The following is a 16,814-nucleotide window of genomic DNA, read 5'->3' on the forward strand; positions in this document are numbered from 1 at the left end:
GACAGGAAACATTCATCGGCGCGGAGGTCAAGAAGAATGAATACCTCCCTGTCTTCTTGCAGTATGCTGACAACCGACTGAGATCCCATAGCTCGCCAATGGGCATGCCGAATAGACTCAAGAAGTAGGGGTGGAGGACTTGAGCAAAGGTTAGCCGGTTTCGTCCTGCTATGGTTTTCTTTCCGCATATCACAATGACGTACCAAGATCAGTCATTCCTGCTGGAGTTCCGTCTGGCTTGACAGGTGGAAATGCCTCAAAGGCGTTAGAGTCGCCAGCAACAGCAGCAAAGTGCTTGTTCCAGAACCACTTGGCTGTCTCCTCCGTACCATGCACGCCCGACAACTTATACTGCCCCAACTTGGCGAAATCGTCCGCTGTAGGCTTGTCTATGATCTCAGTGATGCCTGTTCTAAGCAAGAAAATGTCGCCATGCTTGAATTCTACGCCTTGATGTTTAGCTACAGCCTCAATGTCTTCGATGGTGATGCGGTAGCCCTCCATGGGATGGTAGTCGATGCCCTTCGCGTCAGCGTATGCTTTGTAATCGATCAAGACTCCGCGACCCACCACGCCACCTCGCTCATGCCAGTGGTCAATGGTGGGCATTTTGTTTGATGCCGTAGATGTCGCTGATAGTTCTTCTTGTGTTGGCTTGAAGCCATTGTAGGCGAATCCCGTCGGCTGATGCTGCCAGTGGACTAGACTGTCCCACTGACTGCTACCTTGCGTGTTGAAGTCCAGCTCGTCGTCCCAGCCAATCCCTTGACTGAGTCCGGCTGCCTGCAGCGAGTGCACCTTATGAACTGATTGCTTGCGTCCTGGGATAGCCAGCTTGTTCATGCTATCCAAAGGCCAGCTATGCACCATCTTGTCAGCCACGAAACGTCTGTTCCAAGTAAGGTAGCATGCACTGGTGATGTTGACGTCTTACTTCAACGAGATGGATACGCCATCGCGGATCTCGGCGCTGGCTGCCTTCACAACTGGAGGGGTGAGCAAGTTCAAGGTCCCGAAGAGGTCTTTCTTTCCATCCTTGTCGAAAAGTCCCCAGACACAGCCCTTGGGCATGCCTTCAACCAGCGGAAGGTCATCATAGTCAGGAAGGTTCAACTCGTTTCCTGGGGCGGTATCCATGATCTCGAATTGTTTGAAAGTCAGCTACGATATGCCGGTATGAAAGGATGGCTTTGAAGAACCTGCGGCTATTTCTTGTTGAAGAAGCAGAATTTCGGTCTGTGTATTCACTAAGCACACAAGGAAACAAGCCCAGCGATGATGCACCAGGCTGGATAGTCAGATACCTATCTCCTGTGTGAGCCCCTCGCTTCGCTTGAGGGGTAAAGTCAGGGGTTTGAGGTTGAGGTAGACAGGGGATCAACGGTGGTGCGATGGGTACTAAAGTGGATATAAATGTCAGTTGGCGGTTAAGTAATAGATCGTGGACCATCGCCATGCAGTTGTGTCCAGACCGAATGGAAATCCAAACCTCAATCTTCGAGCAAAGAGCACGAGCAGAACATTGGGGGATACCTTTCTCTTATTCCCCAACTGACAATGAAACCTACTTAGTACTGATGTGCCATGTCCATGACTGTGTTGGGCTCTCGGATCACTCTATGAATTGACATCAAGAGGAAGACCTCCACAACTTGACTGCACTGATTGGAGGATCTGGTCCACAGCCGATGGCCGCGCGCTGATCTGCGCCATTCGAACGTACGGATAGATACTTTTGTAATCGGTACCTCAGACACCGTTCTCAAGCTCATGCACAGACTAACTGACCTTTGTCGCCAGCACGTGGTCAAGATAGGCTCGGTCATCTCGTACCCCGCTGCATTAAACTTTGAGTTGATGTAAGTGTCAGGCCCATCCCAGTACACTCGTTACAACGATCGTCACACTATGCCTATGAAACAATATGGTCTTACACAAGCATGACTAAGTTTGCCAAGGATATGTCAGTATAAAGGGTCTTCCACTCACTATATAGATAGTCGGGATATTCCCATAGCCACTCGTTCTTCATACTCATCAATACATCCCATTGACCCCCTACCTGATAATCGCTGCCCAACAGTAAGCTTATTCCTAGTTCTAATAACACATCGCCGGAAGAGTTACGTTTGGAGGCGAGACGCGCATGAACGTCAACATCGCCCGTCAGTCCTCATCTTTTGCTAAGTTAGTTGTGACAACGGGCGTGCTGGCTGTGGCACACGGCGGTCGCTCCCGCGTAGTCTAGCGGGAACTACCCGTTCATGGGGTCATCTGATCGGTTTCGGTCTCGTAGCGGTGGGCCAGTCGCGTTGATGGTCTCGAAACCGAGCGCTCTGCACGGGGCAACGCGCAGCGAGCCGTTAGACAATGACACCATTGACTCATGATGCAGCAGCAGATGCACCATCCGCCAGGGTCTAGACGGGACACGCAGGTTCGTCCCCTGGTTCCCTGAAGTTTCAACCTATACCAACACTCTCAACTAATATAGCCCACCAAGACATGCAGGTGGTGTTTGACTCCAGGCCACGCGGAGTTTGTCATATCTGGCCGTCTTTGGACGACAGCTTCTCCGCAACAACTACCCATGCAGCGGAGCAGGAGCCGGACCCTTAAAAGCCTGGCGGGTCAATGTAGATCCTGAGATCGTTTTGGTCCGGTAGAGGACGAGATCCACCATCAACTACCGCATCTTTCATTGAGCGATGTTGCTATGTTGCACTAGAAATGCGACGAACGAATACGAATACGTCCGTGTCGATCTGGAGACACTGGTCCCTCCTGGCCAAGCGAGCAATGGCTCGTCGGGCAGATAGCACTCCCCGACTAGTCCATAGATTGAAGCTCTAATACGACGACCCGCAATCACGCCCCGGCTCAGAGATATTGTGTTACGCGGGGATGCTTGGCCCTCTTCTACCTTAGGGAACCCCAATTGAGACCAGACGACAGACGCGGCCATGGAAGATGTCACTAGAGCTGTTTGAGGACACCGCTTGGACTGCTCTCAGCGGACATGTGCCCCCATATTTCGGCGACTCAAAACCAGAGGATTTGCCTCCTCGAAGATGATAGATAGGTAGTAGAGCAGGATCACCTACCTCAACTACAACTCAGCTTGACCTGCAAATCAACGTCAACATGGCTGCACCTCCACAGATCACGGCAGACACCGCGGCCGGTGCCGCTGCGGTCGACTTCATGGCCCTCAACAAGAAGTACACCGAGGAGAAGGAGAAGCGTCAGCGGTCTGACGGCAACGCGCAGTACATCGAGATGGAAACGGACGCGCAGTTCAGCAAATTGGCACAAGATCCATGGGTCGACCATGAGGAACTCAACGCCCAGTCACCGAGCCTCAAAGACGGCGACGACGTTAAGTTCGTTATCCTTGGCGCAGGGTACGGAGGCTTGCTGTTCGCCATCCGATTCATCCAGGCCGGCTTCAAGCCCGAAGACATTCGCCTTATCGATGCTGCAGGCGGGTTTGGTGGCACATGGTACTGGAACCGTTATCCCGGTCTCATGTGCGATGTAGAATCCTACACCTACATGCCGCTCCTCGAGGAGACCGGCTATATTCCGAAGCATCGATACTCATATGGAAACGAGTTGCGAGCTCATGCAAACCGGATGGCAGAGACATGGGACCTGACAGATAAGGCTGTGTTCCGCTCACAGATCAAGAGCAACGAGTGGGACGAGAACTCCAAGCGATGGATCGTGGTCATCGAGCAGGTCCGCGGCCCGAATAAGTCGCCAATCACTATGACTGTTCGATCCCAGTTTGTTGTTCTCGCCAACGGTGTTTTGAACCACCCCAAAGCGGCCAAGAACCTCGAAGCCTTTGAGGGTGACATGTTCCATACTGCAAGGTGGAACTACAACGTCACTGGTGGAAACACGGAGGACCTTGAAAACGTCCAGCTCACTGGCCTAGAGGGAAAGCGGGTTGGCATCATCGGCACTGGTGCGACTGCCATCCAGCTCGTTCCACAGCTGGCCAAGTGGGCAAATGAGCTCTACGTCTTCCAAAGAACGCCGTCATCTGTAGACGAGAGAGGCCAGAGGCCCACTGATCCAGAAGAGTGGAAGAAGATTGCCGACGGCCCTGGCTGGCAGAAGCGTCGCCTTGAGAACTTCAATATTTTCGTTTCTGGCGGCGAGGCAGAAGAGAACTTGGTAGATGATGGCTGGACGAAACTGAAAACCTATAAAGGCCTTGTCGGCGCACCACATGAGAAGCCTCTTGGATTAGAAGACATTGCCGCCCACATTGGGGGTCTTCTCGCCTTAGATGCACCAAGGTCAGAGAGAGTCCGACGCCGCGTTGAGGAGATTGTGAAGGACAAGTCAGTTGCCGAAGCTCTGAAGCCGTGGTACCCAGCATGGTGCAAGCGACCGACCTTCCATGACGATTACCTCCCTGCGTTCAATTTACCAAATATCCACCTTGTTGATACAAACGGCAAGGGAGTTGACCACGCCACCAAGAACTCACTCGTCGTCGACGGCGTAGACTACCCGCTCGACGTCATCGTCCTGAGCACAGGATACAGACCGCCTGCAGCAGACATGGCTGAGCCATCGAGTAGATCCAACATGACTATCAAGGGCCGGAACGGCGAACTCTTGTCGGAGAAGTGGTCAGGCAAGGGCCCGTCCACCCTTCACGGCGTCCTCACCAATGGGTTTCCAAACTTGTTCCTGACCGGCCCCTTGCAGATCGGCACCACAGCAAACTTTGCTTATGCCCAGGACGTCCTCTCTCAACACTGCGCATACATACTTGTCGAAGCTATGAAGCGCGCGGGGAAAAGCACTAGCGAGGTGGTCATCGAAAGCACATTCGAGGGTGAAGAAGCATACGTCGGCTTGATTATGCAGCATGCGGCGTGGTTCTCCAGCTTATCTATCTGCACACCAAGCTACATGAATAACGAGGGCGAAAAAGCCCCGCCCGAGGCGCAAATGAAGTTGGCTAGAGGAGCACCGTTCCCTCATGGAATGAATGCCTATGTGAGATTTCTCGAAGATTGGCGGGCCAATGGCATGATGAACGGTGTTGAGGTTACAGCATAGCGATTGCGGCATCTGAAGATTGACTTTTGAGCATCTCAGGGCAAGACTTGATCGATATCGGAGGTAAGCCAGGACTTCTAATCGTGGAAAACGTCCTGAACATCACTATTGCCCGCGGTGCAATCGAACTGCTGTGTTTCTCATCTGGTCTACGAGCAAGTTTCAGCGAGCGCAACCACATAGATGGATTCTTACTAGCCATGCAATCGTGGAGTGAAGTTCGAGCATGTTTTATTGAAAGCTCAGCAGCTACTCAGGTAGAAGAAAATTGCCATGATTCAAGACCCTTTTCCCCATTCCTTTTTCACGATGCAGTGATGGTCGCCCTTGACGAATTGAAATTGTGATGACGCAGCTACTATCTAGAGTCAAGTGAACAAGGTAAGTAGGTAACACTGTCGTTGAACATCGGCATAGTCGAATCTCTTTTACGGGGTTCTCCGAGAGGAATCAATCTCTTCCTAGTACTCGCTACATTTTTTTATCAAGAGGTCATATCTTGCCGGCTGGTTTCTTGCCAAAAGAGCGAATCTCGATAAGCTTCCTAGTACTCAAGCAGCCTTTCGTTGACTTGATCTGAGACAGATCACAGTCCTTTCCATTGCCACCTAGTCACAATCTAAATCAACACACTTGCAGCACTATTTTGGGCTGTCCTCGAAACGTGTCATGCTCTGAGTGCCTGGGCCACCAAACCCTACCGTGTTTGCAGTTAAGAAGTGACACAAGCGTTTAGATCTACGAACTGGAGCTTCTTGCTGACCGCTTGGGTTTAATTGCTGCAGTGCGTCCTGACCCGGGCGGTTAGCCGCCTCGAGACTGTCAGTGGATGTCGGAGAGGTTACCATTTATAGAAGATGCGGCATTGGCTGGAGACAACACATCAGTCATTCGCAACTATCATAGGTCGAAGGGAGAATGCTTAAGCGACATGCAACACGTGATGGAAGACGCCTTTTTTGTCGTCAAACGAACAAGGAATGAATTCCCCCGTTGATTGACCAGCATTGAAAACCCACGCTTATGTGCCTCAAGATCCCCCTTTCCCAAGAATAAGATGGCGGTCTAGTATCATATTCAAATCCCTCTGAAGATCAATCAGCACGGAAGGAGATATCGTTTCAGGATTACATGCGGCCGAATTCATCGTTGCAAACAGCCAATTCACTAAGAGCATCCAAACACTGAAGGTCCTTCTCCGTTGCTGTACGTGCAGCCTGTTCACTTCTGAAGATATTACAAAAGTCTTGGAGTGGCAGCTTCCAGTCTTGTGCGGTGGCTCACATGAGAAGATAGTGTCGGAACGGCAAGGCTGATAAGGAGCAATGGGCAGGTATCGTGGGCTGGCTGGCGCCTGCCCGGGGCGAAATGGGACAACCGGCTTAGTCATCACGGCCGGTTAAGGTGGGGTGACAGAATCCATGCATGCTTATATGCGAGTCATAGGTATAACCCATTCGCAATGGTCTAAACATACTGAAACAGGCCAGACTGTCATTTCCACCTGGTCCTAGCTCTAGAGACGTATTATATTAAGGTAGCATTAGGCCCATAAGCCTGTGGGAATCCTTCCACTCTTTAGTACGAATAGACGCTCTTTTCTGCTCACTCATATATGCATATTCCGCTGGCCACCCTGACTAACCGTCATGGGGCAACCACCCAGGCCGTCCCCACCTACTTCGATCGGTCCCTGCCCACAATGTAAATAGGAACAAGAACAACAACAGCAATTATCACGGACATCGAAGTGATTGCTGCCGAAGATACACCCTCATGAGGGAATGTATCACGCCTGTGATACCAACAGATAGCTTTGCGAGTCTGTCGAGAGGGTGACAGCTGGAGGGTAGACACCCACAAGGTTGACGCGGCGCTGTCCTTGTGGCTATGTTCCATTGCCGAAGAACGCCGGGAGAACGAGTCGCCAGTCAAGGTTTCATCCGACGATAAATCAAGGACCTTCATTCAGGAGGCAGATCCATCTGCTAAGAAGGAGAAGGTCAGTAGACCAAGACCGAACCTTTCTTCCGAGTTTCAGACCAAGCTTCATCTGGCAACGTCAACAACAAACTTGCACCGGGATCTCCAGTGGTGGGTACCAAGGGACTTGTTACGTATCTCCCACTACAAAGTGGGTGATCTTGAATTTCCCGAAGGAGACCGAACAGAAGTTCATAGCAAGGGTGACAAGGACCTCTTAGCGATGGATTTCCGTGGCTCAAGGAAGACTCTCTGCCGCCAGAAGCTATTCTCGGCGTTTATGCTAGCTGTGGCAAAAAGAATGGAAGAACCGGACAATTGGGTAGCCGATGAATTGCAAACTGAGATGGCAGTTGTTGACATGGAGTGGGATAAGTTCCAGCTTCGGAACCAGACGCTTTCACGCATGGTTCAAGACATCAATGCAACTGGGTTAGGAAATCTGGGGGAAATTTACACAAGCGTTATTACTCCCTTAAGTCAATACCGAAAACTCCCACAGCTCAACAAAGTCGTTGAGTGGGCACAACAACACGCCGAGCGATTTGCAAGACTTGAGGATTGGGGGAAAACGAAAAAAACCCTCGAGCGGCTTTGCAAAGTCATTGAAACACCTTCTTTGACCGCCAGGGTTGAAGTAATCTTGATGGGTCATTTGCGGAGGGTTTTGTTGACCATCAAATTTGGGGAAGAGAAGGAATACAACGAAAAGGACCGTTCATTTAACTCGTTGATGATGTTGAGAGACATGCTCCAAGAGAAGCTGTCACAGACGAGGCAACTCAGAGCAGGCCCGGAAGAAACCTCGAAACACCAACAAAATCCAGCTTATCAGAGATCAAACCTCATCAGGCTCTTTGACCAAATTACCTGCGAACTGCCACAAGGTCTACTTCTGTAGGCAATGCTTCACAAAACTCAGGCAAAACGCTTCAACGATCCGAGGGATGCATGCCGCTCGTCAATGAAGGCATGTTACGCTACGACTTTCAACCTCAACGCACTTCATTTCGAAGCTTTGAAATGTGGCTATCACAGGGGTATGTCCTCTTTACGCATTAATATATTCTACAATGAAGAAGGGGAGCAGTTGGTCAACTCAAAAGACATACTTGATCGGACACCGGCACAATACACCGTGACAAGGCTGGGTAGTCCATCCAGGGTCCGTTCGCTGAAAGGAATAGGAGCGGATCTTGATGCCCAAGACCTATTAGGTTGGACACCTCTACATTTTGCATGCTGGGCTAGTCAAATTGCCACCGCAAGATCAGTCATCCAGGCAGGCGTTTCTCTCAACCTCCAAACCAACGACGGATCAACACCATTACACTATGCGGTAACTCAAGGATGTATAGAATGGGTCCGTGCGTTGGTTGAAGCGGGAGCGACAGTCGATCTGCGAGACTTCCACGGAAATACGCCGATACATTTAGCTGCTTTTAGGGGCTATTCCGACATTGTATAGATTCTGTTAGAGAACGCAAGTCGAGACCTCCGAGATCGTTTCGGCAGGACTTCGCTACATCAAGCAGCCCTAGCAGGACACCAGGACATTGTTGGGCCACTGGCTCGAAGTGGGATGTTTCTGGATGCTAGGGATCGTAACGGCCAAACGGCATTGTCGATAGCCGCCAAAAACGGCCATACGGCCTTTGTTGAAGCTCTGGTCAGCAGCGGTGCGGACATCAAACTAGAAGATGAAAAAGCAAAGACGCCTCTACAGTGGGCTGCAGAATTAGGCCACGGAGACTGTGTTGGAATACTCCTCACTCATGGTGCTCCCACGGAGCCAAAAGCCGACGGGAAGCTGACACCCCTTCACTTGGCTGCTCAATCAGGGGACTATGACTGTGTCCGCAAACTTCTTGATAAAGGCGCCGATGCGGATGCCTTAGATCACGGCGGTGACGCACCGATTCATCTTGCTGTCCAATCAAGTAATCCGGATACCGTCAAAGCACTACTCAGAAAGAGTCCGAACGCAAAGTTGATAGAACAACCGACTGGGCGGACAACACTGATGTTAGCCTCCGCAGCTAGTCAGACAGAAGTTCTTGAGATCCTTGCCGAGCATGGCGTCAATCCTCAGCTGAAAGATTTGTCGGGCAGGCATGCCTTAGAACATGCGATTTACGGGAGGCGTCATAAATTAATTCATATGACCAGTAAGACCCTAGTCGGGTTGGGCGCCAACGTAGAAGCCCGTGGGATAAAGGGAGAACACCGCTGATGGCTGCTGTTGACTTCTTAGCAGGGGATACTGCGCTGCTTGTTGTCAGACAACTGCATGATTGCGGCGCTGATATCGAGGCAACTTGTCCGAATGATACGACAGCATGAGAAGTCGCCATTGAGAAGCACAAAGAGGATATTGCTCACTTCCTACTGTCCATCAGAAGATCGCGTGGAAACCAGGTGCCTGAATGGTACGCTTGGCCTTCTGAGAATGAGCTTTTAGTGTCGGAAGAGTAAGGGTGGGCTCGAATGTCTAGTGGTTGGACCTCAAGCTTCGGAAACTCCAATTCACAGTTGGTACTACTTTCTATTTCAAGACGACGTGTAACAATGATTGTGCCCCTTCAAAGTGCAACTATGGCTAACTATATGTAGCTACACACGACATAGAGAGTCAAAACTTTCTCGAAATAATTTTATCCGCAGCTAGAACCGCGAACGTAGGCATGATTCTGCTGGCCACCTGCCGAGTTACCATAGGCAGAACCTTGATAGCTGCTAAGCAAACTACAGCTTGTACTGCTGCCCTGGTAGAAAGAAGCAGCAACACAAGCCGAGTTTGCAGCGCACTTCGAAATGCAATCGCCTAAGCTTGTAGCATCAAGGTAGCCAAGATAGTCTCCCGAAGCAAGCCTGCCACAGATGATTTGAAACTTCTTGGAACTCAGTGTCCAACAGTATCCATCGTTCGCGGAACATGTGGGATTGCTGGTCACCGTACCACCGCATGCTGAGCCAGGGCAGGTTGAACATGTCCCCGGTGAGAAGGAAGACTGGCATCCAAAGCCACAGAAGTCGCTGCCAGTGTTGCAGTACCCATTCTTTGAGCTATCATATGGCTTGTCAATGCTCTGATGCCAGAAGATAGAAAGAAGTATTGTCTAAGACTTACCAGCACAATCCGGAGGGGCAGGTATAGTCATTGGAGCCACCACATGTGTTGTCTGGACTTGTCTTGGCGCCAGTGGACGCGGGCTGCGCTGCCGAGGAAGATGCAGCAGCCCCTCCACCTGAAGAGGAAGAAGAGCAGGTTCCAAAGGAAGACTGGCAGCCGGTGCTGCAGTGATCGGTACTTGAGCCACAATATCCCCATTGACTACAGCAGTCACCAAAGTTGCTTCCTCGGCAGGTGTTTCCACCTGTTCCACCACAAGTTCCATCCTGGCTGACCGTTTTGCCGCCATTGGTGACGGAGCTGCAGTCGCCAAACTTTGACTGGCAAGAGTTGAGGCAATGAGCGTCCGTGTTGCCGCAATATCCCCACTGGCTGCAACAGGTTCCGAAAGAGCTTCCCTTGCAGGTGTATCCCGCAGTGCCACCACAAGTGCCATCTGAGCTGACCTTGCCGTTGGTGCTGGTGCTGCCGCTCCCGCTGCTGCCGCTCCCGCTGCTGCTAGAACTAGTTGTGCATTTACCGAATTTGGATTGACATCCTGTTCCGCAGTGCGCGTCGGTTGTTCCGCTATTAATATACTAGGTCAGTCTTGACAATTTCTCGCAGTCTTGCGCATCACCTCAACTTACCACCAGCTGTATTGACTGCAGCATTGAGATCCCGGACAGGTGTAAGCGTTGGAACCTCCGCAGGTCTGGTCCGGAGATGTCGCCGCTGCAACGATTCCCGCCAACAACAGTAGACAAGAAAGGGAAAGTCTAACCATCTTTTCTTCAAAGGCGACAGGGGATTGATGGGTATTGACCTGATATCAAATAAAGTTGATGTCTGTGATTGGAGGCCGCAAGAGTTGGCGCAATTCCAATCTGGATGATACGATATTTAAACACCGGCTAAGTTGAGGTATCCTCTAAATAAAGATTTCGGTGCTATTTTGGTGGTCATTGCTTGCGGACATAGCGGTCACGGGGACCATTCTCAGACTCTCTAGGGCAGGTCTAAGCCTTGGGATTTTGTCTTCGAGCCTAACGACAGGCTACGCTTCATTCCGTTTCCGGTCGTCAATGATCAGAATCCGTGACTTCACGCACCCTTCCGAAAGGAATGGCATGAAGTCCTTTGGCCGGATCTGTCCGATCTATGCGTCCGGCCCGAGGAGATGGCATGACTATCGTCTCCACGATCGGATCTACAAAATTGGTGCTACCGCTCACGCCGCTCTAGATTTCCGAGAACTTGTCCTACCTTCAACCGGCGCTGCGGGGTGTCTGGGTGAAATCAGGTGTTGGCCGAAAACGGGAATAGACATTAATCTAAACGGAATGGCTTCAGTCTAGATTACGTGCCGCAGAAATGGCAAATATTTGCGCACTATTTGTGGCTGAATTGACGTTGCTATCTTTTGACATTGGATGCATGCTGAGCCAGCGTGCCAGCCTGCTGGCGCTTCGTCTGATGATGATCAGATGTCTCAAACTATCACTGTTGCTTTCTTCGGTTCGGCTAGGTAATACCTCCACGCTTTTATTAAATAAGGTTTGAGATCTCCATGTTAATGTCCAACCTCATTTCTAACGTCCATACTCTTTTGGTGAGAATCCAGCGTTTTTCCTCTTTAATTTCTCTTGACATTTGAGGGTCTGTTCTTCACACAAATACTCTCTGCTAGAGTCCGCGTACAAACAGGTCACGCACTTGTAGTTAAGGTACTTAAAATAAGGCCTGTGAGACCAGTTCTCAAGCCCAGGGGGCGCTGGACCGTGCGACGATTCTCTGAACACCTCAGGGCAAGCATTTTCAGCTCTTAATGCAGTCACAGGGACTTCCAGTTACCCACATCACAATACTTATCACACATCACATAAATATGATACTTACACCATGAGAGGACTCTTCCGCGGAATGGCTCGACGCATCGACATTTGCTGGCGTGCAGGATTCCAAGTCGTGGTCGGATCGGTGGCAAGTCATTCATACCATTATGCAGTGAAGAGTGCTAAATGGATTATAATACGAGCCAGTAGAAGATCGTCGGTTTTGTGAGGCGATCATCAACACAACAAATGGCAGAGACACGCTCTGAGCTTGCGATCGGGTAGACCCAGGGATATAGACACAAATCTTGCTGGAGTAGATCATCAATCGGAAGGGTGGCCGAGTTGGTTATGGCGCCAGGTTAAGGTCAGCTTAACATCTGTTTCCTGGTGGGGCAACCCGCGCGAGTTCGAGTCTCGTCCCTTTCATTTTGAAGTTTTTGGCAATTTCTAAGACTGGTCAAACCTGTAGATCATAGTTCCACTCCTTCTACTCCGTATGCAAGCCTTTTTGCTAGCAAAAGAATGGAGTTTTCATATCTTCATCGGCCAAATGTGTCTGGTCGATGTGAGTAGGCGAGGTTGAGCGAGAAATGGCCTGGTATCTGAATGACTATCTCCCTGTGCTTATAAGTCGTTTCGGTAATTCAAACTCAATAACACAGAGTTTATGACTCAACCCACTTGGAAAGGCTTTCATTGATGCCTAGTTTACGTAGTCACGTAAATATTCTCGACAAGTAGTCGCCCCATTTCTGGCCGTGGTATCCATCCGAATATCGGGAACATACAATGCCGCAGTTCATTAGTACAAGTCACTACTAATCAGGATGTGTACCACGTAGCCATTTCCCCCAGGTATATATTGCCGTTTGATAAAACCGTAATATATACCATCAAGGAAGAAAGTTTCCGTGAGATGATCCCAACGTGGTACTAGTGCCAAGTCTCGGTAGTAATTCGCAATACCGCAATGATCTAGCCAGAAAAAGAAAGAAAGAGGGAAAAGTTCCGCTTTAAGTTCCGCTCTTGTTGCTTCACAGGCAGGCCGTACTCCATGAGATATCTGTATCAAAGAGACTGAAACTCGAAGCGATCACTTAGTTCTTTCAGGTCTCAAGGCTACGCGGGAAATAACTTGGTTGTTAACAGTATTGAGATCCATCCCATCATCCTCAAGGTCGCGGTACTTTGTAGCCCCGAATGTCCACACTAAGTCGAATAGTTGCCTAAAGATTGAGTGAGTCGTTTATCCGTCACTCCGTGTAATGAGTGGTTGAAATTTCCGGGACGAATTCGGCATTTCGGTTTTCTGCCCCCCTGAGCCTGAAGTTCGAGACAGTAGATTTCGAGCGCCTACCAAAAAGCTGGTCAGATCGAGAACGATTTTCTTGCCATATTCAGAATTGGATCATGTATTAAGTGTTGGGGGTTCATCAACACGAAAGCTCACTTAGCTCCCCTTACTCCAAGCCTGCGATCCTCGGAAATCACTACTGAGTTCGATAATGAAACTCTTCTCAGGTCTTTCGGGCCTTGCTCTGGCTCAGCGTACGTTAAAGAATCTTAAGACATGGTGCCCTAATTACCTCACTGACTGTTCACCTAGTATCAATGAAGTTACTCGCTGCAACTGTCCCAAATGACCCCTTTGACTACATCGTTGTGGGTAGTGGCCCAGGAGGTATCGTCACTGCTGATAGGCTTTCTGCCAATGGCAAAAATGTGCTTCTGATCGAGAGAGGACCCCCATCTGAAAGAAGATGGGGTGGGAGTAGGTCCCCTCAAACCACCAGTATATTGACAAGTTTGACAACACCAGGTTCTAACGGTTTTGTGTATAGGGCGGAGAGGAAGATGGCTTGAAAACTCGAATCTCACGAGGTTTGACGTTCCAGGCCTTTACGACCTCATATGGCAGGACAGCGCCGACATCAAGTGCCCGGACGTTGTGCCTATGGCAGGCTGTGTCCTAGGTGGTGGATCCGCCATCAACGCAGGCCTCTGGTTCAAGGTAAGCATGTCTGTTCCCCTAGTTTTGTCGTCGTGGCTAACATCTGTAAGCCTCAAAGCTTGGACTGGGATTCCCAGTTTCCTGATGGTTGGAAAGCCGAGGGCCTCTCCGCTGCCACGGATAGAGCTTTCGAGCGTGTACCGTGGACTAGTATTCCTTCTAGCGATGGGATTCTGTACAATTGCGAGGCTAGTGACTTGATTGCGAAGGGACTCGTCAGTGACGGATGGGCTAGCGTTGGGGCAAACAGTGAGCCTAATGCTAAAAACAAAACCGTCTCACAGTCAGAGTACTTCTTCCAGCACGGAGAGAGAGGAGGGCTCTTAGAGACCTATCTGGTATCAACAGCAGCCCGTGGAAACTTCAAGCTTTGGATGAACACACTCGCCACCAGAGTAGAGAGAAACGGAGGTAGCGTCACTGGTGTGCAAGTTGAGCCTTCTGGTGACGGCGGCTACAATGGCACTGTCAAGCTTGCTTCAGGCGGCCGAGTTATTCTCTCCGCAGGAGTGTTTGGCACAGCTAAGATTCTGTTTCGGAGTAAGAGATTTCCATCTAACAAACACCGAGATTGCTTCGGAAGTTCTAACCATATGGATAGGCGGGATTGGCCCCAAAGATCAGCTAGACGTCATCCAGAAAGCAGAGCCAGATGCACTCATCGACTCTGCCCAATGGATTGACCTTCCGGTTGGGCACAACCTCGATGATCATTTAAATGTACCACTCATTTCCAAAGTCCCTTCGTCTCCTTAGCTAATCCGTTCAGACAAATATCATGTTCGAGCATCCGGACATAGTGAACTACGACTTCAACAGCGCTTACAACAACCCTATTTCAGATGATGCAGCAGCATATCTTAGTGAGATCACAGATCTGCCCTTGTAAGATAGTTTGACTTAATTAACTAACAGTGGTTGTACAGCCGACAGATCAGGCATTTTGACCCAAGCCGCCCCGAACATCAATCCCATCTTCTGGGATGCGGTCAAAGGAGACGATGGCATCGACAGGTGGTTTCAATGGACGAATTATGTTGGTGAACCACAAAGAAACAAGATATACAGTGCGTACATTTGGTAACATCCCTACTTTTAGATGACCGTCACTAATAGCCACAGATACTTCCGAAATTGCAGCTGCCCTCGGACTAGGCAAGACTTCGAGGGGACGCGTCACAATCAACTCGTCCCTTGTTATGGATGTCAGCGTGCTTCTTATTTCAATGACGACGGAAACAATGACTTCGAGGCCGTTGTGGCTACTGTTAGTGGGGTCGTCAAGGCGATTTCTTCCATTCCTGGAGCCACGATGATCAACCCTGCCCCTGGTCAAGAAGTACGAGATTACGTTCGAAATGTGAGCAAATCATGCTGTCCTTCTGAAAATTGATATGAACATGGGCTGACTCAATCGTGTGAATAGTTGGCGGTTAATGCCGGCCGTACCGCCAATCACTGGGTCGGAACCGCTCGTTTTGGAACCGACTCTGCCCTGGAGGGGGGTAAATCCGTCGTCGATCTCAACGCGCAAGTTTATGGAACCAGAAATTTGCATGTTGTTGACGCGGGAATACTCAATGGGATTTTTACCGCGAATCCGCAAGCTGGTATTGTTGTTGCTGCTGAGAAGGTCGCGGAAGCTATCATCAAACTCCATGAGTAGACCGGAGCTTTGTCGCCGTGTTTGCCCGTAATTGTGGTGGTGAAGACTTCAGAGAGTCACTCAATTGTTTTCTTTAAGGCATCCTCGCCTATGCGAACCTCGGTAATAAAAGACTGGCAGACAAGCTTTCTGACCCGACGGTCTAGTGGTTGATTGTCATCATGGTCTCTGTGAAGACATCGAAATTGACGCAAATACGCCATCAAGGAGAGCCTCAGCACTTTAGGTTCATCGATCCCTGTAAACTCGTACCCAGACGCGCAGCTTACTCGCACGTCCGCATTTTCCAAAGCCTGTTTGGCACGTCTGGCAGCAGTGAGCAGCTCAAGTCCCAAGCCGTCAACCGGATCTCGGCACGAACGCCTGGAAGTGACGTCTTTAGCGCATTGCAATTCACTTCCAAGTTCAGATGACCTTCCTGTTTGGTGATCGTTCTTACATTTCCCGAGAACTTCGGGGGTCGCAATCAGCCGTCCAAAGTTGTAAACAAGCAGAAATTTCCACAGCTTACAAAGATCAATGGTTCAACGTCTAATTCTGTGACCGACTCGAAAGTTGATGATCAGGCCTTATCAAGTTGCTAGTTGCCCAGTGCTGTAGACGAAGCTTTGAAATCTCGGAGCGCTTCCAGCGCTAGCAGCAGCACCGTCACTACTGTCGCGGCACATTGCGAGTCATTGGCTAGACTCGCAAATTCCTCGCGTCTTGAAGCAGTACGAACCCTGACTTCGCGTGAACTTACCAGACGAGAGCACCCCAAACGTGCCGCCTGGGCGCATCAAGGGATCCTTGGCTTCGTTGGGAGCACCGCATAGTTAGACACCGGGCGAGTTCGTGCAAGACGTTCCTGAACTTTCGATTTGCAACTTCATCATCCATCACAGCGGCTATCGACAACTTCGCGTCCATTGCCGATTGCGAGGGGTCTTTCGGCCCTGCTGTGACGGTTCGCAGCAACCGATTCGATTTCACTCTCCTCTTCGAACAGTCTATCCTGAATATTGGCCCGTCTGCTGTATTGCTTCTGGCTCTCCCTTTACGGCTGCAACAGCTTCTCCACCAACGCCGCAAAGTTCTACGACATCCGTCGAATGCCGTCAAGATCGCGACGTGCATTGT

The 16,814-nt window shown here is 50.2% G+C and overlaps 5 protein-coding genes and 1 non-coding gene across 6 annotated transcripts; 4 read left to right on the top strand and 2 right to left on the bottom strand.

Annotated features, from left to right (window-relative positions):
* On the bottom strand, positions 1 to 1,137 carry BDP81DRAFT_334724 (uncharacterized protein; the record flags this gene model as incomplete). Its single annotated transcript, XM_060585789.1, has 3 exons — positions 1 to 138; positions 204 to 859; positions 935 to 1,137. Coding segments are annotated over 3 exons (997 nt in total), but the record flags the coding sequence as incomplete, so codon positions are not given.
* A 1,902-nt stretch (positions 1,138 to 3,039) lies between these two features.
* Positions 3,040 to 5,361, top strand: BDP81DRAFT_361092 (cyclohexanone monooxygenase). Its single transcript, XM_060586415.1, has one exon. The coding sequence runs from the start codon at positions 3,145 to 3,147 to the stop codon at positions 5,083 to 5,085; it is 1,941 nt and encodes a 646-aa protein (XP_060438217.1). The 5' UTR covers positions 3,040 to 3,144; the 3' UTR covers positions 5,086 to 5,361.
* Positions 5,362 to 8,581: 3,220 nt separating this feature from the next.
* Positions 8,582 to 9,037, top strand: BDP81DRAFT_271257 (ankyrin repeat protein; the record flags this gene model as incomplete). The annotated part of the gene is made up of 1 exon (XM_060582932.1): positions 8,582 to 9,037. A coding segment is annotated over one exon (456 nt), but the record flags the coding sequence as incomplete, so codon positions are not given.
* Positions 9,038 to 10,194: 1,157 nt separating this feature from the next.
* Positions 10,195 to 10,967, bottom strand: BDP81DRAFT_334666 (uncharacterized protein; the record flags this gene model as incomplete). The annotated part of the gene is made up of 2 exons (XM_060585782.1): positions 10,195 to 10,768; positions 10,831 to 10,967. The coding sequence occupies 2 exons, from the start codon at positions 10,965 to 10,967 to the stop codon at positions 10,195 to 10,197; spliced, it is 711 nt and encodes a 236-aa protein (XP_060438219.1).
* A 1,378-nt stretch (positions 10,968 to 12,345) lies between these two features.
* BDP81DRAFT_t364 lies at positions 12,346 to 12,444 on the top strand. The gene has a single exon. It is a non-coding gene; the product is annotated as a tRNA-Leu (tRNA).
* Positions 12,445 to 13,629: 1,185 nt separating this feature from the next.
* On the top strand, positions 13,630 to 15,810 carry BDP81DRAFT_485580 (uncharacterized protein; the record flags this gene model as incomplete). The annotated part of the gene is made up of 9 exons (XM_060595166.1): positions 13,630 to 13,789; positions 13,860 to 14,029; positions 14,080 to 14,569; positions 14,631 to 14,749; positions 14,799 to 14,892; positions 14,956 to 15,069; positions 15,146 to 15,240; positions 15,282 to 15,389; positions 15,456 to 15,810. 9 exons carry the CDS (start codon positions 13,630 to 13,632, stop codon positions 15,693 to 15,695), a joined length of 1,590 nt encoding a protein of 529 aa, XP_060438220.1. The 3' UTR covers positions 15,696 to 15,810.
* Positions 15,811 to 16,814: the final 1,004 nt, after the last annotated feature.

Source organism: Colletotrichum phormii, assembly GCF_030913505.1.
Source record: "Colletotrichum phormii strain CBS 102054 chromosome Unknown BDP81scaffold_37, whole genome shotgun sequence".
In the NCBI taxonomy this organism is placed as follows: domain Eukaryota; kingdom Fungi; phylum Ascomycota; class Sordariomycetes; order Glomerellales; family Glomerellaceae; genus Colletotrichum; species Colletotrichum phormii.